Genomic DNA, 21183 nt, shown 5'->3' with positions numbered 1-21183 from the left:
AAGATTACCACAGCAACGAGGTCCAACGTAGCAAAAATTAAAAAATTAAAAAAAGATGTTCTGAAGAGATTAAAGGAAGAAACATAATATAAAAAGGATAAAATATGATTTTTATAGGGTTTTTTTTTGGAAATAGTTTTTGAAGGAACGAAAAAGGTTAATTTTTGGTAGAAAAAAAAGGAAAATAGACAAGAACAAAGATTTCTAATAAGATAAAACATAAAGCATGATTTTTATATTGATACTATATTTTTTAAACGTTATTAATTGTTATGATTCAAGAATGTCACTTTTTTCTCCGTTTGAAGAATCCCTATCTGAAAATTGGGACATGTACGGCTCAGTAAAAATTCAGGAGAATAGAATTGTTTTTATATCACCAGAATATGAGTTAAATACAGGATCAATATGGCAAAAACATAGAAATATACACGAAGAGTGGTATGCAAAAATTTCGCTAAGCTTAACCCATATAGAAAGTGAAAATTTTGGATTTGCTTTATGGTATTTATTATAGAAAAGAAAAGTAAAAACATACTTATTAATAAGGTATACATCAGAAAGAGGAAAGACTGGGATTGTTTTTGGATCGAAAGATCGTTGGGATGGACTGGGGATTTTTTTAAATATAGGATTAAACAAAAAAGTTTATTTTTTAATACACTATTATAAATTTATTCTAAAGATGAATAGCCTTCTATTAGAGGACATTTGAATGATGGATCTATGGAATATTCGAAATTCAAGAATCCGTTAATTCAGGCATTTGGTGCATGTTCTATTATTTACCAAAACCCTAATGAAACATTAACTTTTAAACTTTCATATTCTAGAGGAATAATACAAGTATGTTTTTATTCCTTCAATTTTTTTAATGTTTATAGATTGAACTAAATGATACTATCTGCTTTAAAACAACACAAATAAATCTTCCTTCAGATTATTATTTTGGGATTTCTGTAAATTATGACCCATTTTATATCATATAAACTAAAATTTCAAGACACAATCAGAAAATGGAACAGAGTCTCTTGAAATATATAGTTTTGAAGTAGATGAAATGAAAAATAATTATGTAGATTCAAATGAATATATATATACAGATATTCATAAGGAAGATAAAAACATCAAGAATGATTCTAACTCAAATTCCGTATGTTTTGAAATATTTAAAATGAAATTTCTAATGAAAAAGGCTAAGATATTAAATGACTTACCTACTCTTTTAAATCAGCTATTAAATATAACTAACGAACAATTAATAATTAAAAATACTGTAAAAAATATAAACGAATCTTTGTAAGACGTACTTTTTATAAAGAATCTTACATTTATAATCTTAGGAATTCTTTATCTAAAGCTATATCTAATTCAGAATCCAAACTTTATAGAAACGAAGAAGAAATAATTAATATATTTTCAGATAAAATGTCAAGATCAATTTCATATTTACTTGAATATAAACAAAGAAACGAAACTTTTTTAATGCTTAATTTATTATCAGAAAGTATTGCAGAAAAAATTACATCGATTAATTCTAATATTAAATTTTTTATAATTATAAATATAATAATACAAATTATATTATTATTAACATATATTATATATAAGAGAAGAACAGATGAATATCCAAGGAAGATTCTTTAGTCTGTTAATTTCTCAAATAAAAATTATATATTCAAATTATTTTGATATTTTTAAGTTTTATAATTTTTGATTATTACTTTAAAAAAAACCCAATCGTTTACCTCAAAAATGAAAACTATTATTATTAGTATTTTTTTAGCGTGATCTTTATTTTTCCAGGCCATTTGTATCATGATGACGTTTTTGTAACTCTAAATAATCATCATTTAAAAAACTACCTATTTCTAAGTCATCAACATCTTCAAAATCATTATCAAAATCATCATAATCCAAATCTTTTGTTTCATCTTTTATCTCAGTATCTTTCCGTGCACGCAATTTAGCATAATACTCAGCAACAGCTATTTTTATTAACATTTTAAAATTTATGATCTATAATTTACCATTTTCAATTGCTTCTGGCTTCTCTTTTTTAGAAACATTATCTTTTAAGCCATTATTTTGAAAATCAAGAAAATCTTCAGAGTTGATATTTTTATATAAATTATCTGTATCAGTAAAATCATTCATAATCGTAGATTGAGAATGCCAAATAGGCAAATCATTTTCAGTCAGAGAAGATACTTGTTTCTCCTTTTTACCAAAATCCTTAGTCATAGACTTAGATTCCATGTCAAAGTCAATCAAAATAGAAGGTTCTGCAGCGGTTGAATGAAATACTGTTGATGCAGTAACAGTGTTCGTAGAAACAGGTTCCAAATATTCTGATAAAGAAACAGAGTCCAAATCAGGAGGAATAGCATTAGCTATTGCCATGATGAAAGTGTTTCTATATAAATTAGTCAAAAAGAAAATAAATTTAATATATAAGGCAATAAATATATATATATATCCAAGTTGATATACTAAATTTATAACAACAATATAAAAATATATCAACCATCGTAAATCACCCATTTTATAAAATATTAATCATTAAAACTTACTCTGGAACCACAATCTCATCAACTTCCTTCAAACTAGATATAATTTTACTCATTTGACTCATCAGACGAGACAGTCTCTCTTGGCTATCTTTAACTTCAAAACTTTCTTCATTATCATTTAATGCAGTTCCACAATCTGTACATAAAAAACTCATTGCATCTGGACTTACTAAAGAAACCGCATCTAAACTCGTATATTGTCTCATACATACTGGACATATATAACCCTTTGTATCATAATCCTAAAAAATCATTTAACCCTTTTCCTATTCGTATTATCCCCCCCTAACCTTTGTCATACGATCTCCAACTGTCTTAACGAGCTTATGTATTTTCCACTTAATTACATCTATAGTTGCACGATAATTAATATAATAATATGTACGTCCATTCGGACGTGAATATCCTTCTCTTGTATCCATACGACTATGATATCTTTTTCCATCATTAAACCTATTTATTATTTCTGATTAATATACTCATCAATCATTCGATTTTCTTTCAATCCTCCACATATTCTTCGAACCTCTTTCAATTGCATATCCATAATCATTGACAAATGATCATCTCTTAGTCTAAAACGGAAATCAAATCATGTTTTTCTTGTATTTTTTTATATTAAAAATTACGTAGAGTGCTTTAATAATGCATCAAGAAGAATACGGTCTTTTACCTCATAAAAAGCACATCCAACCCTTCTAATGAGTCTGTGAATGACCTTAAGCTCGGGATTAGACATAAAAAAGCCTTGATATTGCTTATTTTATTGATATTTCTATACTTGATTTTTTGTGAGGTTGACCAGACGTCAAGTGCACGGGCTGAGGAGATATAAGAGTTGTAAATTATAAGAAAAGCAGAAAAAAAGATAAATTCAATAGGAATTTAACAAATATTATTTAAGAACTACTTTTTTCAGAGTCTTTTTTGATAAAATAAATGTAATAAATTAAACAAGTATAAAGGAAAAAAGCAAATTAAGAGTAATTAATGAATGAAAAAATGAATGGAAAGATAGATCTAATAAGCAAAGACAAGATCTCGAAAAAAGCAGGAATTTTAACATCAAATCTACCATTAAAAAAGTTTAACAAGAAAATGAAAAAAAAAGAAATAGAGAGAAAAAAGAGAAAAAAAGATAATACATATATATATTATGAAAGAGATCATCAGGGAGATGAATTACCATATGAAAAAATGGGACGTAGTTTCAACTTAGTAGAAGATTTATCAAATACATTTACACTACCAATCAAAACAAGAGATGGACAAGTTCGTTTAAAAAGAGAAAAAAATACAGGGAAAAAAGTTTCAATAGAACCAGAGATTATTAAAGCTAAAAATGAAACAAAAGATATAGAAATAAAAGATAAAAAAGAAAAAGATATAAAAGAAAAAGATATAAAAGAAAAATTAGCATCAATAGCACAAATAATTATTGAAAATCCGGAAGAAAATGTGTATATGTATGATTTATTAATATCAATTATTTATCTTATGCATAGATTGGGCAATTGAAAATATTATACAATATGACTATATGTAATACGATATCTATTCAGCGTTTAGGATTATTAACACAACTTGCAGTATATAGAGACATTATTCCTGGGTAAGTTCAGATTTTTAGAACTATTTTGTGTTTTTTTCTTAATATACTAAGATATTCTATTCGTCCATTAACAGAAATCGAAAAAGCATCTTCTGTTTCTAAAGAGATAAAAAAGCGCCGTTTATTTGAAGAATTACTAGTTTCTAATTATCACGAATATGTATCTCTTTTATCAAGAACAATTAAAGGTACAAAAATAGTTTCAATTTATGATTAAATATTGATAAATTAGCTGGATATAAATTTCCAAAGAAATCACCACAACAATTTCTTTCTGATATATCATTTTCATGTATTTGTTATCTATTACTTTCGGCACCTCATTTTAACTATCGAGATATGCTTTTAGACATAATTTCTACTAAACTAACACACAAAAAAACAGATGTTTCATTTAATGAGTGCAAAAAAACAATAGAAGAATTATTTAAAAATGATAAAGAAGGAGAAATAAGTTTAGAAATAGTAAAAAAACTAACGAATGCTATGAAAAAGAAAAACTATAATATTAATGATAAAGTATAGTTACAATTTACCTTTAAATTCTCATTAACGTTATTAGGTCTTGAACATTTTTTTGAAATTGGAATTCCTTTCTCAATCTAATATACCATCTGAAAAGAAAATAAATAATCCTCGTAAAAGAAAACATGAAAAACAATTTATGAGCAAAAAAATGAGAAAACTAGAGAAGGAAAAAAAAGAAATAGAAAATGAAATGGATAGTATCAAAAGAAATAATCAAGAAAAAGCAAAAATTCAAGGAAAAATATTAAAATTAATATTTACAACATATTTTCAAATATTACGAAACGGTTTAATAAATCATATTTATGCTTCTTTAGAAGGCCTAGAAAAGTAGTAGCATTTTTTTATAATTTTTTTAACAAATAATAGATTTTCTCATCTCATTAATGTTGATTTTTTTGAAGATTTATTAAAATTATTGAAGGAATTGTTAGAAAATACATTTAGTGTCAATCTTAACATATCAATAAAAAATAATACAAAAGGAGGACTTCTATGCATAGTTGTTGCTTTCAAGCTACTTTCTCAACAAGGTAAACAAAATATCTTTCTTATATATTCTACTTACAATAGAAGCTCAAATGAAAGAAACCATAAATCTTGATTTATCAGCATTTATTTTTTATTTATATTCAATTATGATTCCTATGTCTTTAAATTCTTACATAGAAGCTGATATCGTTTATAAATCAAAAAAACAGGATGATAATATATCAAATAATGACAATTCATTTACCAAATTAAGTGAAATAGAAATATTAGAAGAATGTTTTGATTATATTTTTTTTCAAGATAAGAATTTAAACCTATTAAGAGCGGCTGCTTTTATAAAGCGCCTTTTCACAGTCTTACTGGGATTTCCCGAAAAATCTGTTATAAAATCTTTAAATTTAATACAAAAACTGATCAAAAAACATCCTAAACTCAATTATTTTTTAAGTTCCAATGAAAAACATGGAGAAGGAATATATAATGGAGAAATTGATAATCCAGACCTAAGCAATCCCTATTTAAGTACGTGTTGGGAACTAATTCTACTGAAAGTAAATTTTCTACATCTCTTTACAAAATTAACAAATATAGAAACACTATTCACCTACAATATCTAACATTGTAGACACGCTCTTTCACTGTTAAAATGAATAGTATCAATTATATAATATTTTCAAAATATTGTACTACAAAATATTTATTTTTAATATACAAAATTTAACTATTAATCTTTTAATTCAAAGATATCTGAAATCCGTAAAAAACGTATATTTGCATTTTGAACATCTTCATCCAACATATTATCAAGCTCAAACAGCGTATTACGTACGTATAAAACAGATGCAGCGAGAAACGAGACGTTTATTTTTGTTCTTCCAGCATATAAATTTCTATAATCAATCAACATTTTAATTACTTAGAATAAAACCATTCCATTTACCTCCACAATGCCAACGCAAGTATACAATCATTTCTATACATACCTTCATCATATGCAAATACAGAACCATTAAACTGCATTAACAAGTCTTTCATATGAAAAGAAATAATCCGTTCACTATGTATCTAATCATGTAAGTAACTTTAAACACAATCACTTCCCATACCTTGTAATTATTTCTCATTTTATATTCACAATCTTCAAAAAAATGATTAACAAGTTCTTGCTGATACATTTTACTAGTTTTTTGAGGAAGTGCGCGTATACGCACCATCAGCATCCAAACATGCAATAAAGTAATATGAAACCATGTTTGGAAAGAAGGCGGAAGAGCATGCTCTATGTAACATTAATTTTTTTTACCAAAAAATACTAACTAAATACTTGAATACCAAAAATTCCGATCCAAATCATGAACGCTTTGTTCGGTACAATGTCCATATAACATCTTTGTATTCCGAATACTTACACTGCGAGGAGAATACCATTCCAATGCTGATGCTACCCATAAAGCAATTTTCTGAAGAGTAGGCGAAAAACCATTATCTTTTTTATCATAAAAAACACTTGATAATGAAGAAAACATAGGTAATGTTTTCTTCAATAGATCTTTAGGAATGTTTTGAATATCTTTTTTATATAATTTTCTAGGTATAAAAAAACATTCATTATAGTTTCTTTTTATAAAATTGATATAAAATCTTTTATGAGACTAAAAGAAAATGTCAATAAAAACAAAGCAGACAAAACTTACATGAGATTTCATAGAAATTTGATTCGTCCAATATAACATTTGCATATTCCGGGTCCATTGATGTGTATTAGAAAAAAAAGAATAACGTGAGTAAAATAATAAAACAAAAGACATAAAGAAATTAACAAATCTATCAAAATTACCAATATTACCAAATATACTTTTAAAAAATAATTTTAATATTACCTGAAAAATAAAAATCTTAAAAAAAATAATCAAAAAACCACAATAACAAATATTTTTACCAAATAAAGTAACAATAACCAGTAAAACAATTATTAAGAAAACTCTAACCAATTTTCAAAGCTTCCAAAGTTTTTTCACACGTTGGTAACACTGAAGCTACCCACGCCGGATCAGTTAAAAAAATACCAAAGTCGTTCTGCTGTGACGAAATCTTCTAATATACATTAAAAATATTGCTATAATCAAAAATTTAGAAAACCGAGCTTTAAAAAAAGCACAAAAAAAAGAAAAACAAATAAAATAAAGAGCATATTTAAAAAGAAAAAAATAAACAGAAAAGAACATCATCCATTCTCTGCTTAATTCAAAATGTATATATTATTTTTTCTTAAATTTATAGCTCAAAACCTCACCCAATGCCTATTTAAAGCCCATTAAACAAGGATTCCTACATACCTCTAAAACTTCATGGTATGGAGCTTCCTTTTCAATGTATTCCCGAAGCACTTTTCCTGTAGAAAATTCAATATATACACGAGTATCACGAATTCGAAACATAACATTATCTAATCTCATAAAAAAACGCTGTAGTAATAAAAGACGCTCCGGCATAACACGCACTTTAATACTAAGCAAAGACATCCCATTATCAGACAATTCATCTTCATAAAGAACAACTTCTTCAAAAAATAAAATAGGATCCTGTCGTTTTAATTTATCAAGAGGAATTACTTCATCGGATAGCACAAACACAGGCACTACAACTTTATCTACGTCATCTATATTCTTATCCTGATCTTTTTCTGCTTTTGTAGCTAATGTCTTATTTTTTACTGCCCGAATTAACATTATTTCATTATCAGCTATATCATTACCATTCTACAATTAATTATCAGTATATCACTAAAACATCTCCATAACATATAATATAATCCTACCTCATAACATATAGTACCCCGATACGCTGTCGTAAATGTCCAATCATAAGACTTACTAGGTTCGATACTTTCACAACTCTTATCTCTTCATTTACTCTCAACAAACATAACTACCTCATAATCACTATATAACGTACCTATTTTTTACCCATTCTTTTGCATATGATACTTGAATTACCTCTTTTCCTGTCTTATCTACTCCTTCCAATGCATCATAGGCTGTAAATATCATCTTCCAACCTGAACTATGTTTTATCTCCACACTATTTTTACCAAATGTCATTTCAGGAATAGGAATAGACAAACGAAAGGAATATTGGTGAATTTCTTGAGATGTCAATATGGAATCTTTCGTACTCACTACACTCCAATCCTGAAGGTGAATTGAGCGGGCCGTACCAGATGTTACAATTGTATGTGGAACCGGCAAGAGATGTTGTATGACAATATCTTCCTTTTCAATCATCGTAACTATATCTTAATGAATTCTCATTTACCTTAATCTTAACGATGAATACCACTATAATTTATGAGCGATATAATCAAGTCTAATAAAAAAATGTATATATATAAATCACATAGTCCTGTTTCTTTTTAAAAAATAAGCGTTCACTATATTCTAGTAAATAAATAAATAATAGAAGTAATAAGCGTATTAATTTTTGTAATAATCAAAGATACATCTTTTGTAGATATATCAAAATCATATCTATTAAAAAAAATTAGCAGCTTCTAAAACAAAAAAAGTATTACCTTTTTAATTCTTTTTCTTTCATAACTGTAAACTATCTATATGAATATCTTTTTTAAAGAAAAGAAGATAATTTGAAAAGGGATAACTTGTCAACTTTTCTGTAACTAATAATTGCTGTTGCAGGATACTCAGCTTTATATGAAATAAACATTTGTAATATAAAAAATGCAACTAACTGTTTTGGATACATCAGAAATTCTCTAATCCTATACCTTATCAAAATCTTTATCTTATAATAAAAAAGAAACAAAAGACATAATATGAATATAATCACGATTAATAACTAATACAAGCTCATGATGTCTAATAAATTAATAAAGAAAAACATATAATAAAAAACAAACCTCATAAAAGACATAGAATGACGTTTCCAAACTATAAACTTATTTTAATAGTTAACTAAAATTTTCTAAGCATCCATATATGATATTTCATTATATAAATTACATGCTAGTTTGTTTAATACAATAAATTTCTTATTTTCTGGTGTCTCATCTAACTTAAATATCTCATTCAAAAAAACTAGAAAAATATATATTAGACAAGTACTCCCCTCATTTTCATTAAAAATACCAGAGAATTATTAAACAAAAACCTTCTAAATTCAAGCATTATAAAATAAGTTCAATCAATTCTAATTCATAATAATTTTTCAAATCATTAACTATACAATTATTTGATAAAGAAGTATCAATTTCTAGAATACGCATAATAAACCTAGTCTGATCTAAATTATCTCTTCTATAAATTTCATTAAAAATATCGATAATATATGTTTTATTCATAACGCCTAATACCGAATTCTCAAAGTTCCAATACAAAAATAAAGTCGAATCTTCAGAAGTATTAAAAAATCAAATCTTTAGAAACAATCTTTTTTCTCGGATATGTATAAAGAAAACGTCCAGGACATATAGTATAGTAAATGATTTTTTATCTAAGAATTAAAATGATCAATATTAATTTTAAAGTTAAATGGGGTTAATTTTTCGTTTTCTAAAACTAAAAAATGTTAACAATATATAAGAATTTCATAAAAAAACATTGTGTAGATGTCGCTTCAACAAGAGCAAATTCATCAAAACCGAATTTTGATAAAAATCTTGTTCTATCCAGAGCTAAAACAATCAATAATTAAATAAAAAATATAATAAAAAACCTGGAAAATCATGATCCAATTCACCATCCTCCTCTACAATACGTAAAGTCCACATGTTTGGATTTAATTGCTCACTAGTAAGCCTTGGTTCCATCTTCTGTTCTATATAACAATACAAAGAAAAACCAATTACATCAGAAACAGTAGCAATTCGTTTTATAACAACAGAAACAGGCCTTTTTGGATCTTTTCCTGACGGACGATATATTTTCAACTTTAAAGGATTAAGATCACCTTTTCCTGAAAAACAAGCAAATATATCAGCAAGAGGATTAGTCTGTATTTTCATTCCTGTTTTTATCAAAATAGTTAATAAAGATGATCTCTTATGAGAAGATGATTGGCAAAATGGATATGATTTTCGAGAAAAATTTAAACATCCCTCTTCCATATAACTCGAATATGGATTATAACTCATGTCGTTTCGATAAATGCTTTCTAATGATTTACTTAAAACATCATTAGAACAAGAAATAGTTAATTCATTATTCTTTAACTCTCTTGATTGCGCTTTATATTGTCTACTCATATGTTTACTTTCAGAACCTTTTAAATCAGCTTTTCTTAAAAAAAATTTAATACTTAATCACCAGAAATTAAACATTGATTCTTCATAATAGCCGTTAAATCCTCCTTTGAATCTCTTCTAAAAATATCCATACTTTTCGACTTAAGTTTAACCTTTTCTTTAGATAAATATTTCCTATTTAACATCAATCCATCATATATAAAACAAAACTATTACAAAAAACATAACTCCAAATCATCTGAATCACTTTCTCCAATATTCGAAGCATTCTTTTCCGACAAAATTGATAGCGATTCATTTGCATAACGTTGTTTTCGTTTAATGGATCTTTCCATATCATATCCTTGAGAAACTATATCAACCGATTTATCCTCATCAAAAACTTCATCTTCTTTAAAACTTGACATAGAATCTTCTTCTGATAGATAAAAAGAAACAATCTTTTTATGATCAATGACATTTTCTGACGATCCAAACCTCTTTTTCTTATTCGACACCTTATTCTTACTACCAATCACTCTCTCACCAATACTGTCATTAATATTCTCAAGATATTTAGTACGTAATCCCTCAATTAACGAACTATTATTTAATTTGTTAATTATTTATATCAAAAAATTTATAGAAACTTTGAGTCATATAATAAGGCCATTTGCTACTTTTTTTCAAATAACACCCAAAAAAAGCAAAAAATATTAATAACAGACTGATTTCTCTATTAATTAAGAATATTATAGCGCATTTTCTAGAGCTTATATTTGCGATATTTTCTAAGGTTGATCTCCAGGACAGATCGTAATAGATATCCAACGTCTATGAAATGTATTCTAGAAAATTTCTTGAAAATCCTGAATTAGATCAAGAATTTAAGAAATCAGTCAATAATGTTAATGAGAAGAAGAAGTCTCACAAAGAATATGATTTAAATAAGTAAATTATATTGTTTAGAGGAGATTTATTGATGTATAAAAGAAACGATTTTTTTGAAAAAAAAAAAAAAAAAAAGCATAGAAGATGAGGAAAAAGACGATTTTCTAAAGGAACCAGAAGACATATATACAGATAAGTCTTTTTTTTTAAAAAAAAATAAGCAAAATGAGGATATTTCATTAACACCATCGACGAATAAAATATCGTTAGAATCATTAAAGAAAAAAGAATCAGAATACAATGTTAATGACTTTTATACAATTGGTATTATAAGATATTATATAATTTATTCTTTTTTAAATGATATTTAGATTGGGTAGATGAAAATACAAAAGAAAGATATCGGAAAGAAAAGCTTCGAGAATTAAAAGGTATTCGAGGGAAAGCAATACGTTTTTGGGAATTTAACCAAGTATGGTTTATTATTGTTGCCACGGGTAATATAAAAATGAAATTTTTGTTGGCAAGGTTTTTTTTAATAAAAAAGGTATTTCTATTGGTGTTATATCAGGTTTTATAGATATTGTTTCTGGTTGGCTTTCAGATATTCGAGAAGGGTATTGTAAATCAGGATTTTATTTGAACCACATTTTTTGTTGTTGGATTCCAGATGACGGTATATCTATTGTTTTTTTTAAACATATTGATATTGACAAAGCAATTAGAGAAGACATGTAGTGATTGGATCTCATGGGGAGACTTGATTAGTTCATCAAGAAGAAAATCGTACATTATCTCATATATTTTCTATGTTATCATTGTTGTATGTATTTTTATAAAATCGAGATTTTAAAATAATAAAAAAAGACGCTTTTTGGAGGCATTTCATCATTTTTAGTTATCAATTATGCACATTATGCAAAAGAAAGTGGAATATCTGAAATAAAAACTATACTCAGTGGCTTTGTTATGCATAATTTTTTTGGAAAATGGATACTACTTATCAAAAGTTTAAGTGTAGTATGTATATATATCGATTAACCGACACCATCCTTATTTTCATAGTGTTTCTCTATAGCATCTGGTTTATGGATTGGTAAAGAAGGTCCTTTAATTCATATAGCCTGCTGCTTTGCAGACCTTTTTTTTAAAATTTTTAGTACTTCTAAGGAAAATCAAGGTATTCCATCCAATTTAAAATAGGCTATTTCAAATTAAAGAATATATAAGCTAAAAGAAGGGAAATATTGTCAGCAGCAGCAGCAGCAGGAACTTCTGTAGCATTTGGCGCACCTATTGGCGGTGTTTTATTCACTCTTGAGGTTTTTTTGCTTGCCATTATTTTTCAAACTTAACAACTGTAGCAATTATCATATTATTTTCCTGATAAAACTATGTGGAAAAGTTTTGTATGTGCAATGATTGGTGCTATGTCTTTGAAGGTCATAAACTATTAATTATATTTTTATTGACATTATTCAGTTTGTAAATCCATTTAGGGATGGAAGACTTGTTATTTATCAGGCTTTCTTTAAAATAGAATGGTATAGTTTTGAGCTTATTCCAATCTCTTTATTAGGAATAATAGGGGTAGTGGTTTTTATACTTTTTTACAAATTTAATTTAAATATAGGGATTATATGGACATGCATTTATTAAATTAAATGAAAAAATACTAAAATTTAAATATAAATATCAGATATCAAGGTTCCCTATTCAAGAAGTATTGATTGTTGTATTTATAACTGGTCTCGTCAATTATTCAAATATTTTTATGAAGTAATAATTACATTTTTTTGAAATGCCACTATTAATTTACTAGATCTCATCATTATAAACTTCTGGCAAAATTATTTCAAAAATGTAATGAAAATGACGCTCTTGGTTTCTGCTTGTAATAACTTGATTTATTTTATAATAAATATTTAACGTTTTTTATAGAACAGATAATATTCTATCATCAGCACTCATGCTTCTACTTGCAACAATATTCGGAACTTTTCTTTGTGTTATTACTTTTGGATTACAAGTTCCCTCTGGAATTATTTTACCATCCATGGTTATAGGAGCTTTATATGGAAGATTAATTGGCATAATTATCCAGTATATACAGCATAAAGTACCTTCTGCTCGAATTTTTAGTGCATGTAAGCCCGGTGTAGAATGTGTTGCACCAGAAATATATTCTATTATAGGTGCAGTGTCTGCACTTGCTGGAGTAACAAGAATGACAGGTGATTTTTTCATCATTTAATAAATATGTTTTAATATATTAGTATCCTTGGTAATTATTATGTTCGAGTTAACGGGTGCTTTAACATATTTACTACCAATTATAATTGCAGTAGTAATAAGTAAATGGGTTGGAGATGCTTTTGGAAAATACGGAATATATGAAAACTGGATTTATATAAATAATTATCCGTATTTAAGTAAAGAACTAGATATCAAACATGATACCATAGAAAATTATATCACAAAAACGAACAATTTAGTAACTATTACTGCTAAAGGGCATACAATAAAAACTTTAGGTCATTCCCTTTTTTTTTTAATAAATAATTTAAATTACATAGAACTCTTACTTAAAAACTACGCTTACAGGGGATTTCCTGTAATAAATAATAGTAATGATGCAATTCTTATAGGATATATTTCGCGTTCTGAGTTACAATCTGCTTTAGGAAATTAACATATTTTTATAAGTATTAAAATATTCTAATTTTTATATAGAAAAATTCAATAATTATTTCAAAAACAGTTATTGTTATTTCACCGACACTCAATTCCTAGATCCATCAACATATATCAATCTTGGACCATGGATGAATAAATCACCATTTACTTTATCTCCGAAAAGCACAATACATTTAACTACTAATCTATTCCAAAAACTTGTATATCATTTTTTAATATTCTTATTTTTAATGTAACATTTTAGGGAATACGATTAATATTATTTACTACCAATGGCCAATTACAAGGCCTAATAACCAAAAAAGTTAGATTATTAATTTTTCTGTTGGTATATATTAACTTTTTAAAAGGATCTCATTAAAAGAATCTTTAATACATAATTAGAAAACATATAGAGTTTATATAACAAGATAAATAAGCTAATATTCCTTTAAAACTTATATAAGAACTACCCAATATATAATAAAATTATTTCAATAATTTTTTTTAAAAATATTAAATTTCAGAAAACTACAATTTAGGTTACAATCCAATATAAAAAATCAACATATACATAAAACAAGTTCAGATGGACCCAATGACATAAATCGTAAAAAAGAATTATTCTATAGTTATTAAAATCCATATTTTTTTCCAGATTGCCTTTAAAACGATTAAATTAAAACAATAAAATTGTTATACAAAAACCTTTTGCTCTCTTTATTTGCAGCAAATGTCTCCTCGAAAACTTCTCTTTGGGATATAGCAGAGTTAAGTAAAGTTGTAATTTGATGTCTTCCGGCACCTATTGCTCGTATAGGTTGTGGCTTAAAATAATTAGTGTATTGAAAAAAAAAAAAAATCCATACAGCTTCTACCAATATGCCCTTTCTCTTCATAATTTCATTTGTATTATACTCTTCTTCTGCATTAACTTCTAAAAATTTAACGGGTCCTTGTTCTGATCTACGTTTTCCATAAATCCTCATCTATTAATTAGCATAAAATAAATCTAAACAAGCTCCATACGGATTCAACATCTTTTTCTTTACGAGAAATTTGATTTTTCTCTTCAGTTAATGAATAAGTATATTCTGAAACATCTATATCTTTGTCAACACGATATATTTCACTGCAATGAACATTTTGCTGTTTTTTTTCACTTAATTTTACATCTTCAATACTATCATTACGTTTTTTATCCAAAAGGGTTTGTTTTTTAACTAGCATTGGTATATAAGATGAAGAATTTAACATAGTTTGCTCATATTCATTTACATTTGATTTTTCTATATCTAATGAAAATAAAGGGATATCTGACTGAGTAGAATCATTTTTCATATTCCCATCCTTAGAAATAGTATTTTTAATCACTGAATTATGCTTATTTTCAATTTTTATATTCAATTTTTTTGTTCCATTATTTCTTGATGACCGAGCCATTTTTAAATCATTTTTAGGCGCTGGAAGCAATGAAGAAAGTGAAACATGTTCACCCATAACATCGTTATTTAAAAAAAGAGATTTTTTTGTATCTTCGAGTTCATATTCCTTATCAATTTTTGGAAGTTTCAAAATATTTTCTTTTGTTAAAATAGGAAAAAAAGAAGAATCAGATACGCCATCTAATTCCTTTCGTTTAACAGATTTACGTGCATCTTCCTCAGAACACTCTTCTGTATCTTCAGAATCACTATAATTTACAAGACCAGCCATTAATTAATATAATCGTTGATAAAAGTTGAGTTTTAAAAATATTTAAAAAAAATTAAATAATCATTGAAAAAATTAGCCCATAAAGAAATTGTTTTTAATAAAATTCTAATAACATTAACTTGTATTTTTCTTTAAGATTATAATTTAATATTGTGAAGCATTCCATGTTCTAAGACGTAAAAGACTTAGAAAATCATCTGATAGAAACCTATTTCGAAAGCCAGAATACTTGGAAGTAAGAAGCCCAGTAGATATATTTTCAGCATAAACAAGAAGAAGCTGGATTCCATAAAGTTTAGCGGAATTTTCTTTTTTTATATCAGAAAGTAAAAGTAATTTACTATTAATTGCTTCATTTTGTTGCAATGCACCTATTTATAGGATTAAAAAAGATGTAAAAATAATCAATTATACTAACGATCAATAATAAATTGCGAAGAAAGCTCTAATCTTGATATCATAGAATAAAATTCATTTGAAAGTAATGATTCAGATAAAAACATTTTTAATATTGATCTTTCTATGCTTGGTTGAGATAAAGGTTCAAGATTGAAACATTCTTGTGAATCCATAACTCTTTTAGAAATATACATTGTTGATGTTTTTTGAGGAGAGATAGGAGTGGTATGTAAAGCTAAAGAAGCTTGCCAATATTGAGGGCTTAATGTCTGAATTATAGATATATCATCACGCGGGGGCAATAAACAAGGCGCAACAGCATTTTTAGCATCATAAAATGTATAAGATGAATCAGAAGCAATGGGTACTAATGTTGGTCGTAAAGTGTTGACGTCTCGAGCAATTAAACACCTCGATTCACATGAAATTGCCCATAAATGACGAAATGCCTGAAGATGTGAAATATTATCCCATGCAGAATTTGGAAATTGTGGATAGAATGCACATATCATAGAAGCTATCGAAAGATTTGAATTTCCAAGACTATATTGTCCTCCTCCTAAAAATAAAATACCGATAGCCATATGCGTAGCCATATGATTTCCATATGTTATATCAGCATCTGTACGCCCATGCAACTTCCTAAGTCTTCGTAAAACATCTAGGTCACCAGAACCAGTCATAACACAACTAGATGATATGCATAAAACATCTAAACAATTCTTAACAGTAGTTTTGCAAAGCTTTTGATCATGGGTAGACGCTATCAGATTAATGAGAGAAAATTTAGAATAAATAACATACCTATTAGAGTGGAAAGATTCATAAATTTATCTAAAAAATGTAATAAACATTTTTTAGCATTTTCATTTCTTGTTCCCACAAAACGAAGGGCCATGCTAAAACAGGCCCCAGAAATTATATTAAATAATGCCATATCATTTGAATCAAGACTAGTTTTACCGGTAAGTAATACTTCATCTCTTAATATAGGAGGAAGTTGATTTTTGATCCATTCAAATGTAGAATCGATTTTATCCCATAAGATACAATTCTTTGCCAACACTCTTAATAATAAAATATCAGGCCTTACATAATCTAAAAGATGCTCGGTTGCAGGTATCTCTATTTTTTTAGCGACATCCTCATCATTAGTTTTTAAATATATTAAAGATAGTGCAATCACAGCACCAGAAGAAGTCATGTCCAAATTTTGTGAAGTTTCCTCATGTCTACCACCAGAAATACACGACACAAGACTCTTAACAATATGAAGATCTTGTAAGCCTTTTAAATTTTGACCTTTTCCAATATTAATCAGCCCTAAAGCAAATCCTGCAGAAAGACGATAGCCTTCATCCCTAAATTCTTGCCCAGGAGGGGAAAATTTCGAAATTTCCATTAAAAGAACTTCACTCATTCTTCTATGCTGAGTATTATAATACAATAATCCTATACCCAAAATCCCTGCTGTTTGAGTCAATGTAGATAAATTGAGCTCAGATGACCCTGGAGGCAACAAAGCTAATACATGCACAGAAAGTAATCTGGTTATAGTAGGATCCATAGTCCCTATAAAAGAAGCAGAAAGTCCAAGAAGAAGACCAATAGATGTCATTGTATGCTTCGACGTCAAGTAATTGAAAGCATGCCAAGTTGCCATAGACTTTAAGTGCCCATTTAATCCAAGTCCAAATAAAAATCCAGCATGCCTATTGGAAAGTTCATTTGGCTTATTATATACAATCCACGATGCACTAATGTCTTTAGTATCATTAGTTATGCTTAAAGCAGCAGCAGTTCCGTTATGAAACAATCCCCAGGTCGTGGTTTGATCATCAAGAAATGATTTTACAACAGGTACTTGAACTTGCAAGGGTTTTATTTTTACAGTAAAATTAAAGCCCGGTATTGGAAATTTCTCAGTTGGCAATGGAGTTTTTGAGCTATAAAAATACAATCCTCTACCAACAGGAATAGATAAAGTTCGAATAGCAATAATTTGAGCAAGAGTTTGTTGAACAACAACAATTTCATGTTCACTAAAAATGTAATTATTAAATATAATATCAGCAAACAACTCGCCTCATTTCAGGACGCAAATCAATTCTAGCAACAGCTTGTTTAGATATCTGAAGAAGCTTTGAAACTTCTTGTAAACGTCGATCTTCACGAAATATAAGCTTTGTAACAAATTTATGATCTTCCTCAGAAAAGCGATCAAAGGATATATGAATCTCAGGATCCAAAACTTCTTGACATATTGCCTTAGTATCTTTTGGTTCAGGAATTTTTACCTAAAAAATTTAATACGTATTAAACATTAAACAAAAAAATACAGAAAGAGTTGGAGGAAATCGACGAGGTCTTTCATCACCAACAGTAATATGATATTCAAGATCCTTCCTATCTAGAATACAGTTAGATATTATTTCTAAAAGTTAACAAAAAAATTACCAATAAGTCGAAGTGCTTCAACTCCCCAGTTTGGCAAAGGATTCTCCTGAGAATATCTTATTGCATCTCTTAATGGTATAGAAACAGCATCAGGTAAACGTTTTAAATGATCTAAAGTAAACTTATGTTCAACCATTTGTGTAACAACATCTTGAAGAGGTAATTTAGGATTAAGTAAAGTTTCGTATAGCGAGAAAATAGTTTTAGAAAGAAGTGATATTGTCTTAGAACCCTGTATATAGTTTAAATTCTTATATTCTAAATCGGTTTTTGCAATATTCATAATAGATGGAACTGGGACATACTTTTTCTCTTTTAACATCAAGATTAAATTATGATAAACAGAATACGGTTCTGAAGGAAATTGAGGCACATTAAGATGCTCAAGTCGTACTAATACATGTTAAATTAGTATTTTTATTACAAAATACCAGCCTTTATCAAATACTATAGTTGTCATAAATTCATCATATAATATATCTTTTTCTACAAATGCAGACCATCCTAACCAATATGCCATCTGTGCTTTTACAGGTATTATTTGACGACAATACAATAATGTAGCAGAATCAAATTTAAAATCTTCACTTAAAATATGTAAACATTGTAAAATGGAAGACAAATGTTTTCTCATAATTGACATATCATTTCTTTGACAAAAACTATTCGCCTCAATAATCACTTCAATTATTTCATTAGAAAAATTTCCATCTATTTTATTTTGAATATGCCTAGGTTGTATGCTACCAGATAAAAAACAAGAAAACAATATAACAGAAAACGATTTAAATTCATGAAAATTTGAATTATCCGATTTTTGATGCAGAAAAGCAGCATGAAAGTATTCAAAATCCCTGTACGGTAGAATAACCTTGAAAGCTTCAAAACATTTCTGAACCAAAACAGTCTTATATTCCAAATCAAAAAAAATTCTTCTTAAAGTACCATCAGATCTTTTTAAAGATACTTTGCAGCCGACAGGATGAACCAATTCAATTATCTCTTCCTTAGTATAATTAATCTTAACCTCTATATCTGGAGAACATGGCGCTGATAACTTAAGAATAGGTTTTTTTATAGAAAATATCAGTATTTTTTCCATAGATTTAGAAATAAGAGGTGCAGCACCAATAGCTGGAATTGTAACAGAATCGATTAAATAAGGGGAAAATCCTTCATCACGCCTAAATGTAAGAATCAAAAGACTCGACTCCTCTTTATTAAATATAGAAACCACCTCTATTCCCGGTGATGGACGAATAGAAAATACCGTAAAAGTATGTTTACTTAATAATTAAAAAGTATGTAAAAAAAAAAAAATATCTTACGTGCAATGAGACGGAAAACTTTCAATATGTGTTACAAAAATCTCTTTTCTAAGCCCTTCAGATTCACCCAACAATGCCGGTAGCTGATTATTATTAACAAAAGCCATTCTGTCTAGTGTAATATTCAATTCTGACTTTAAAGATGTTCCATAGATATCTGCATCTCCATCATTATAATTTGAACTCCCAAACGAAGATCGTCGTCTTGATGATGATGCACCTGTCATTGGACGAGGATGGTAGTGTTCTGTTTGTGCTGCATATGAACATTTCCATATATCTATCTGCTTTTTCTCTGGATTTCTTGTCACTAACAATGCATCATCTCCCTTACCAATATAAACCAATTCATCATGTGCCCCAAATGAATAAATTCCATCTGTTACAACAAGACCAAACTCATCTAACGGTCCAATCAATGAAAAAAACCTAGGTGAATGTGCTGTAAATAGTGTTTCATACGGTCGTATTCCAAGCTCTAAATTTTCAAGTGATCGTTCAAGAATCAATCCCCGTGGTGCTGCTAAAACTCGTCGAACACGAAATGGCACATGAATAACCCATAATGCCCCGTCTAACGAGAAAATATGTGCCAAATCCTCCAAAATAACAACCAGAGCTCTAGATAACCGTGGTGATAGGTCTATTTCTGCCCCGTAACCATTTATTTTATTTAATTATCTCTAAACCCACCTTTAACAAATTCCTTAGTTCCACTCTGTCTAGAGTCATGCACTGATGCATTTAATTGATTCAATGATCTTGTTCTTGTTCCTAACGGAGGAACATAAGATGAATCATGTCTATCAACAATTTTATCATTTGGATTCACAAAATACGTAAATAAAGCATGTGTAACTTTTTGTCCATCATCACAGAAATCAAAAGATCGTTTTACATGCCCTGATACTGACCAAATAACAGTGTTTTCCGTAATTAATAATTCCTCATCAAGATATGGAAAATCCTGAATAACATTCCATTCAACTGATTCAGTAGCAATCCCATTCTCAAAACAATACCAAAACCCTGCTGGGCGGTGAATTCCAAGATCTTCTGGCGCAATTTCAAAGACCATTTACTTAGAATTCATATTTATTCAGACTTAACCATTTCCTATAAAAATATAGATGTCGAGGTGAACAAAAACCTGTAGGACAGAAATCAAGAGTCAAAAATATATCCAATTTTTTATAAAAAATAAACTATAAATAAGAAAGAAAAATAAATTATAATTAAAAATGTATCAGTAATTTTTTTTTAATCTTATCG

The 21183-nt window shown here is 27.8% G+C and overlaps 9 protein-coding genes across 9 annotated transcripts; 3 read left to right on the top strand and 6 right to left on the bottom strand.

The window, feature by feature from the left end:
• Window positions 1-31: 31 nt before the first annotated feature.
• Window positions 32-1647, top strand: PNEG_00200 (hypothetical protein; the record flags this gene model as incomplete). Its single annotated transcript, XM_007873877.1, has 8 exons — window positions 32-118; window positions 172-504; window positions 550-646; window positions 694-846; window positions 885-959; window positions 1004-1153; window positions 1196-1299; window positions 1344-1647. The coding sequence occupies exons 2-8, from the start codon at window positions 227-229 to the stop codon at window positions 1645-1647; spliced, it is 1161 nt and encodes a 386-aa protein (XP_007872068.1). The 5' UTR covers window positions 32-118; window positions 172-226.
• A 147-nt stretch (window positions 1648-1794) lies between these two features.
• Window positions 1795-3312, bottom strand: PNEG_00199 (hypothetical protein; the record flags this gene model as incomplete). Its single annotated transcript, XM_007873875.1, has 6 exons — window positions 1795-1988; window positions 2031-2416; window positions 2574-2815; window positions 2864-3008; window positions 3053-3148; window positions 3203-3312. 6 exons carry the CDS (start codon window positions 3310-3312, stop codon window positions 1795-1797), a joined length of 1173 nt encoding a protein of 390 aa, XP_007872066.1.
• Window positions 3313-3491: 179 nt separating this feature from the next.
• PNEG_00198 (hypothetical protein) lies at window positions 3492-5850 on the top strand (the record flags this gene model as incomplete). The annotated part of the gene is made up of 8 exons (XM_007873874.1): window positions 3492-4031; window positions 4079-4185; window positions 4237-4373; window positions 4418-4704; window positions 4748-5043; window positions 5083-5246; window positions 5290-5756; window positions 5797-5850. Exons 1-8 carry the CDS (start codon window positions 3564-3566, stop codon window positions 5848-5850), a joined length of 1980 nt encoding a protein of 659 aa, XP_007872065.1. The 5' UTR covers window positions 3492-3563.
• On the bottom strand, window positions 5209-7127 carry PNEG_00197 (hypothetical protein). The gene is made up of 8 exons (XM_007873871.1): window positions 7086-7127; window positions 6900-7029; window positions 6530-6857; window positions 6312-6484; window positions 6146-6270; window positions 5814-6095; window positions 5282-5773; window positions 5209-5233 (listed from the first exon to the last, which is right to left on the bottom strand). Exons 2-6 carry the CDS (start codon window positions 7011-7013, stop codon window positions 5930-5932), a joined length of 906 nt encoding a protein of 301 aa, XP_007872062.1. The 5' UTR covers window positions 7014-7029; window positions 7086-7127; the 3' UTR covers window positions 5209-5233; window positions 5282-5773; window positions 5814-5929.
• A 61-nt stretch (window positions 7128-7188) lies between these two features.
• On the bottom strand, window positions 7189-8510 carry PNEG_00196 (hypothetical protein; the record flags this gene model as incomplete). The annotated part of the gene is made up of 4 exons (XM_007873869.1): window positions 8161-8510; window positions 8024-8108; window positions 7542-7964; window positions 7189-7299 (listed from the first exon to the last, which is right to left on the bottom strand). Exons 1-4 carry the CDS (start codon window positions 8487-8489, stop codon window positions 7189-7191), a joined length of 948 nt encoding a protein of 315 aa, XP_007872060.1. The 5' UTR covers window positions 8490-8510.
• A 1204-nt stretch (window positions 8511-9714) lies between these two features.
• On the bottom strand, window positions 9715-11227 carry PNEG_00195 (hypothetical protein; the record flags this gene model as incomplete). Its single annotated transcript, XM_007873867.1, has 6 exons — window positions 11095-11227; window positions 10682-11047; window positions 10527-10639; window positions 9937-10482; window positions 9821-9895; window positions 9715-9779 (listed from the first exon to the last, which is right to left on the bottom strand). The coding sequence occupies exons 1-6, from the start codon at window positions 11115-11117 to the stop codon at window positions 9715-9717; spliced, it is 1188 nt and encodes a 395-aa protein (XP_007872058.1). The 5' UTR covers window positions 11118-11227.
• Window positions 11228-11285: 58 nt separating this feature from the next.
• On the top strand, window positions 11286-14412 carry PNEG_00194 (hypothetical protein; the record flags this gene model as incomplete). The annotated part of the gene is made up of 19 exons (XM_007873866.1): window positions 11286-11368; window positions 11414-11428; window positions 11472-11659; window positions 11707-11832; window positions 11883-12011; window positions 12061-12158; window positions 12203-12355; window positions 12401-12515; window positions 12566-12657; window positions 12700-12777; window positions 12818-12925; window positions 12969-13114; window positions 13158-13229; window positions 13277-13569; window positions 13612-13869; window positions 13912-13995; window positions 14069-14232; window positions 14277-14336; window positions 14383-14412. 19 exons carry the CDS (start codon window positions 11286-11288, stop codon window positions 14410-14412), a joined length of 2292 nt encoding a protein of 763 aa, XP_007872057.1.
• Window positions 14413-14606: 194 nt separating this feature from the next.
• Window positions 14607-15789, bottom strand: PNEG_00193 (hypothetical protein). Its single transcript, XM_007873865.1, has 4 exons — window positions 15041-15789; window positions 14881-15000; window positions 14720-14838; window positions 14607-14674 (listed from the first exon to the last, which is right to left on the bottom strand). The coding sequence occupies exons 1-4, from the start codon at window positions 15725-15727 to the stop codon at window positions 14647-14649; spliced, it is 954 nt and encodes a 317-aa protein (XP_007872056.1). The 5' UTR covers window positions 15728-15789; the 3' UTR covers window positions 14607-14646.
• An 82-nt stretch (window positions 15790-15871) lies between these two features.
• PNEG_00192 (hypothetical protein) lies at window positions 15872-20989 on the bottom strand (the record flags this gene model as incomplete). The annotated part of the gene is made up of 9 exons (XM_007873864.1): window positions 15872-16098; window positions 16146-16889; window positions 16931-18168; window positions 18212-18423; window positions 18466-18536; window positions 18584-18976; window positions 19019-19869; window positions 19912-20554; window positions 20605-20989. The coding sequence occupies 9 exons, from the start codon at window positions 20987-20989 to the stop codon at window positions 15872-15874; spliced, it is 4764 nt and encodes a 1587-aa protein (XP_007872055.1).
• Between the last annotated feature and the right edge of the window lie 194 nt (window positions 20990-21183).

Source organism: Pneumocystis murina (assembly GCF_000349005.2).
Source record: "Pneumocystis murina B123 chromosome Unknown supercont1.5, whole genome shotgun sequence".
Classification (NCBI taxonomy): Eukaryota; Fungi; Ascomycota; class Pneumocystomycetes; order Pneumocystales; family Pneumocystaceae; genus Pneumocystis; species Pneumocystis murina.
This window is presented reverse-complemented; position numbering and strand designations above follow the sequence as displayed.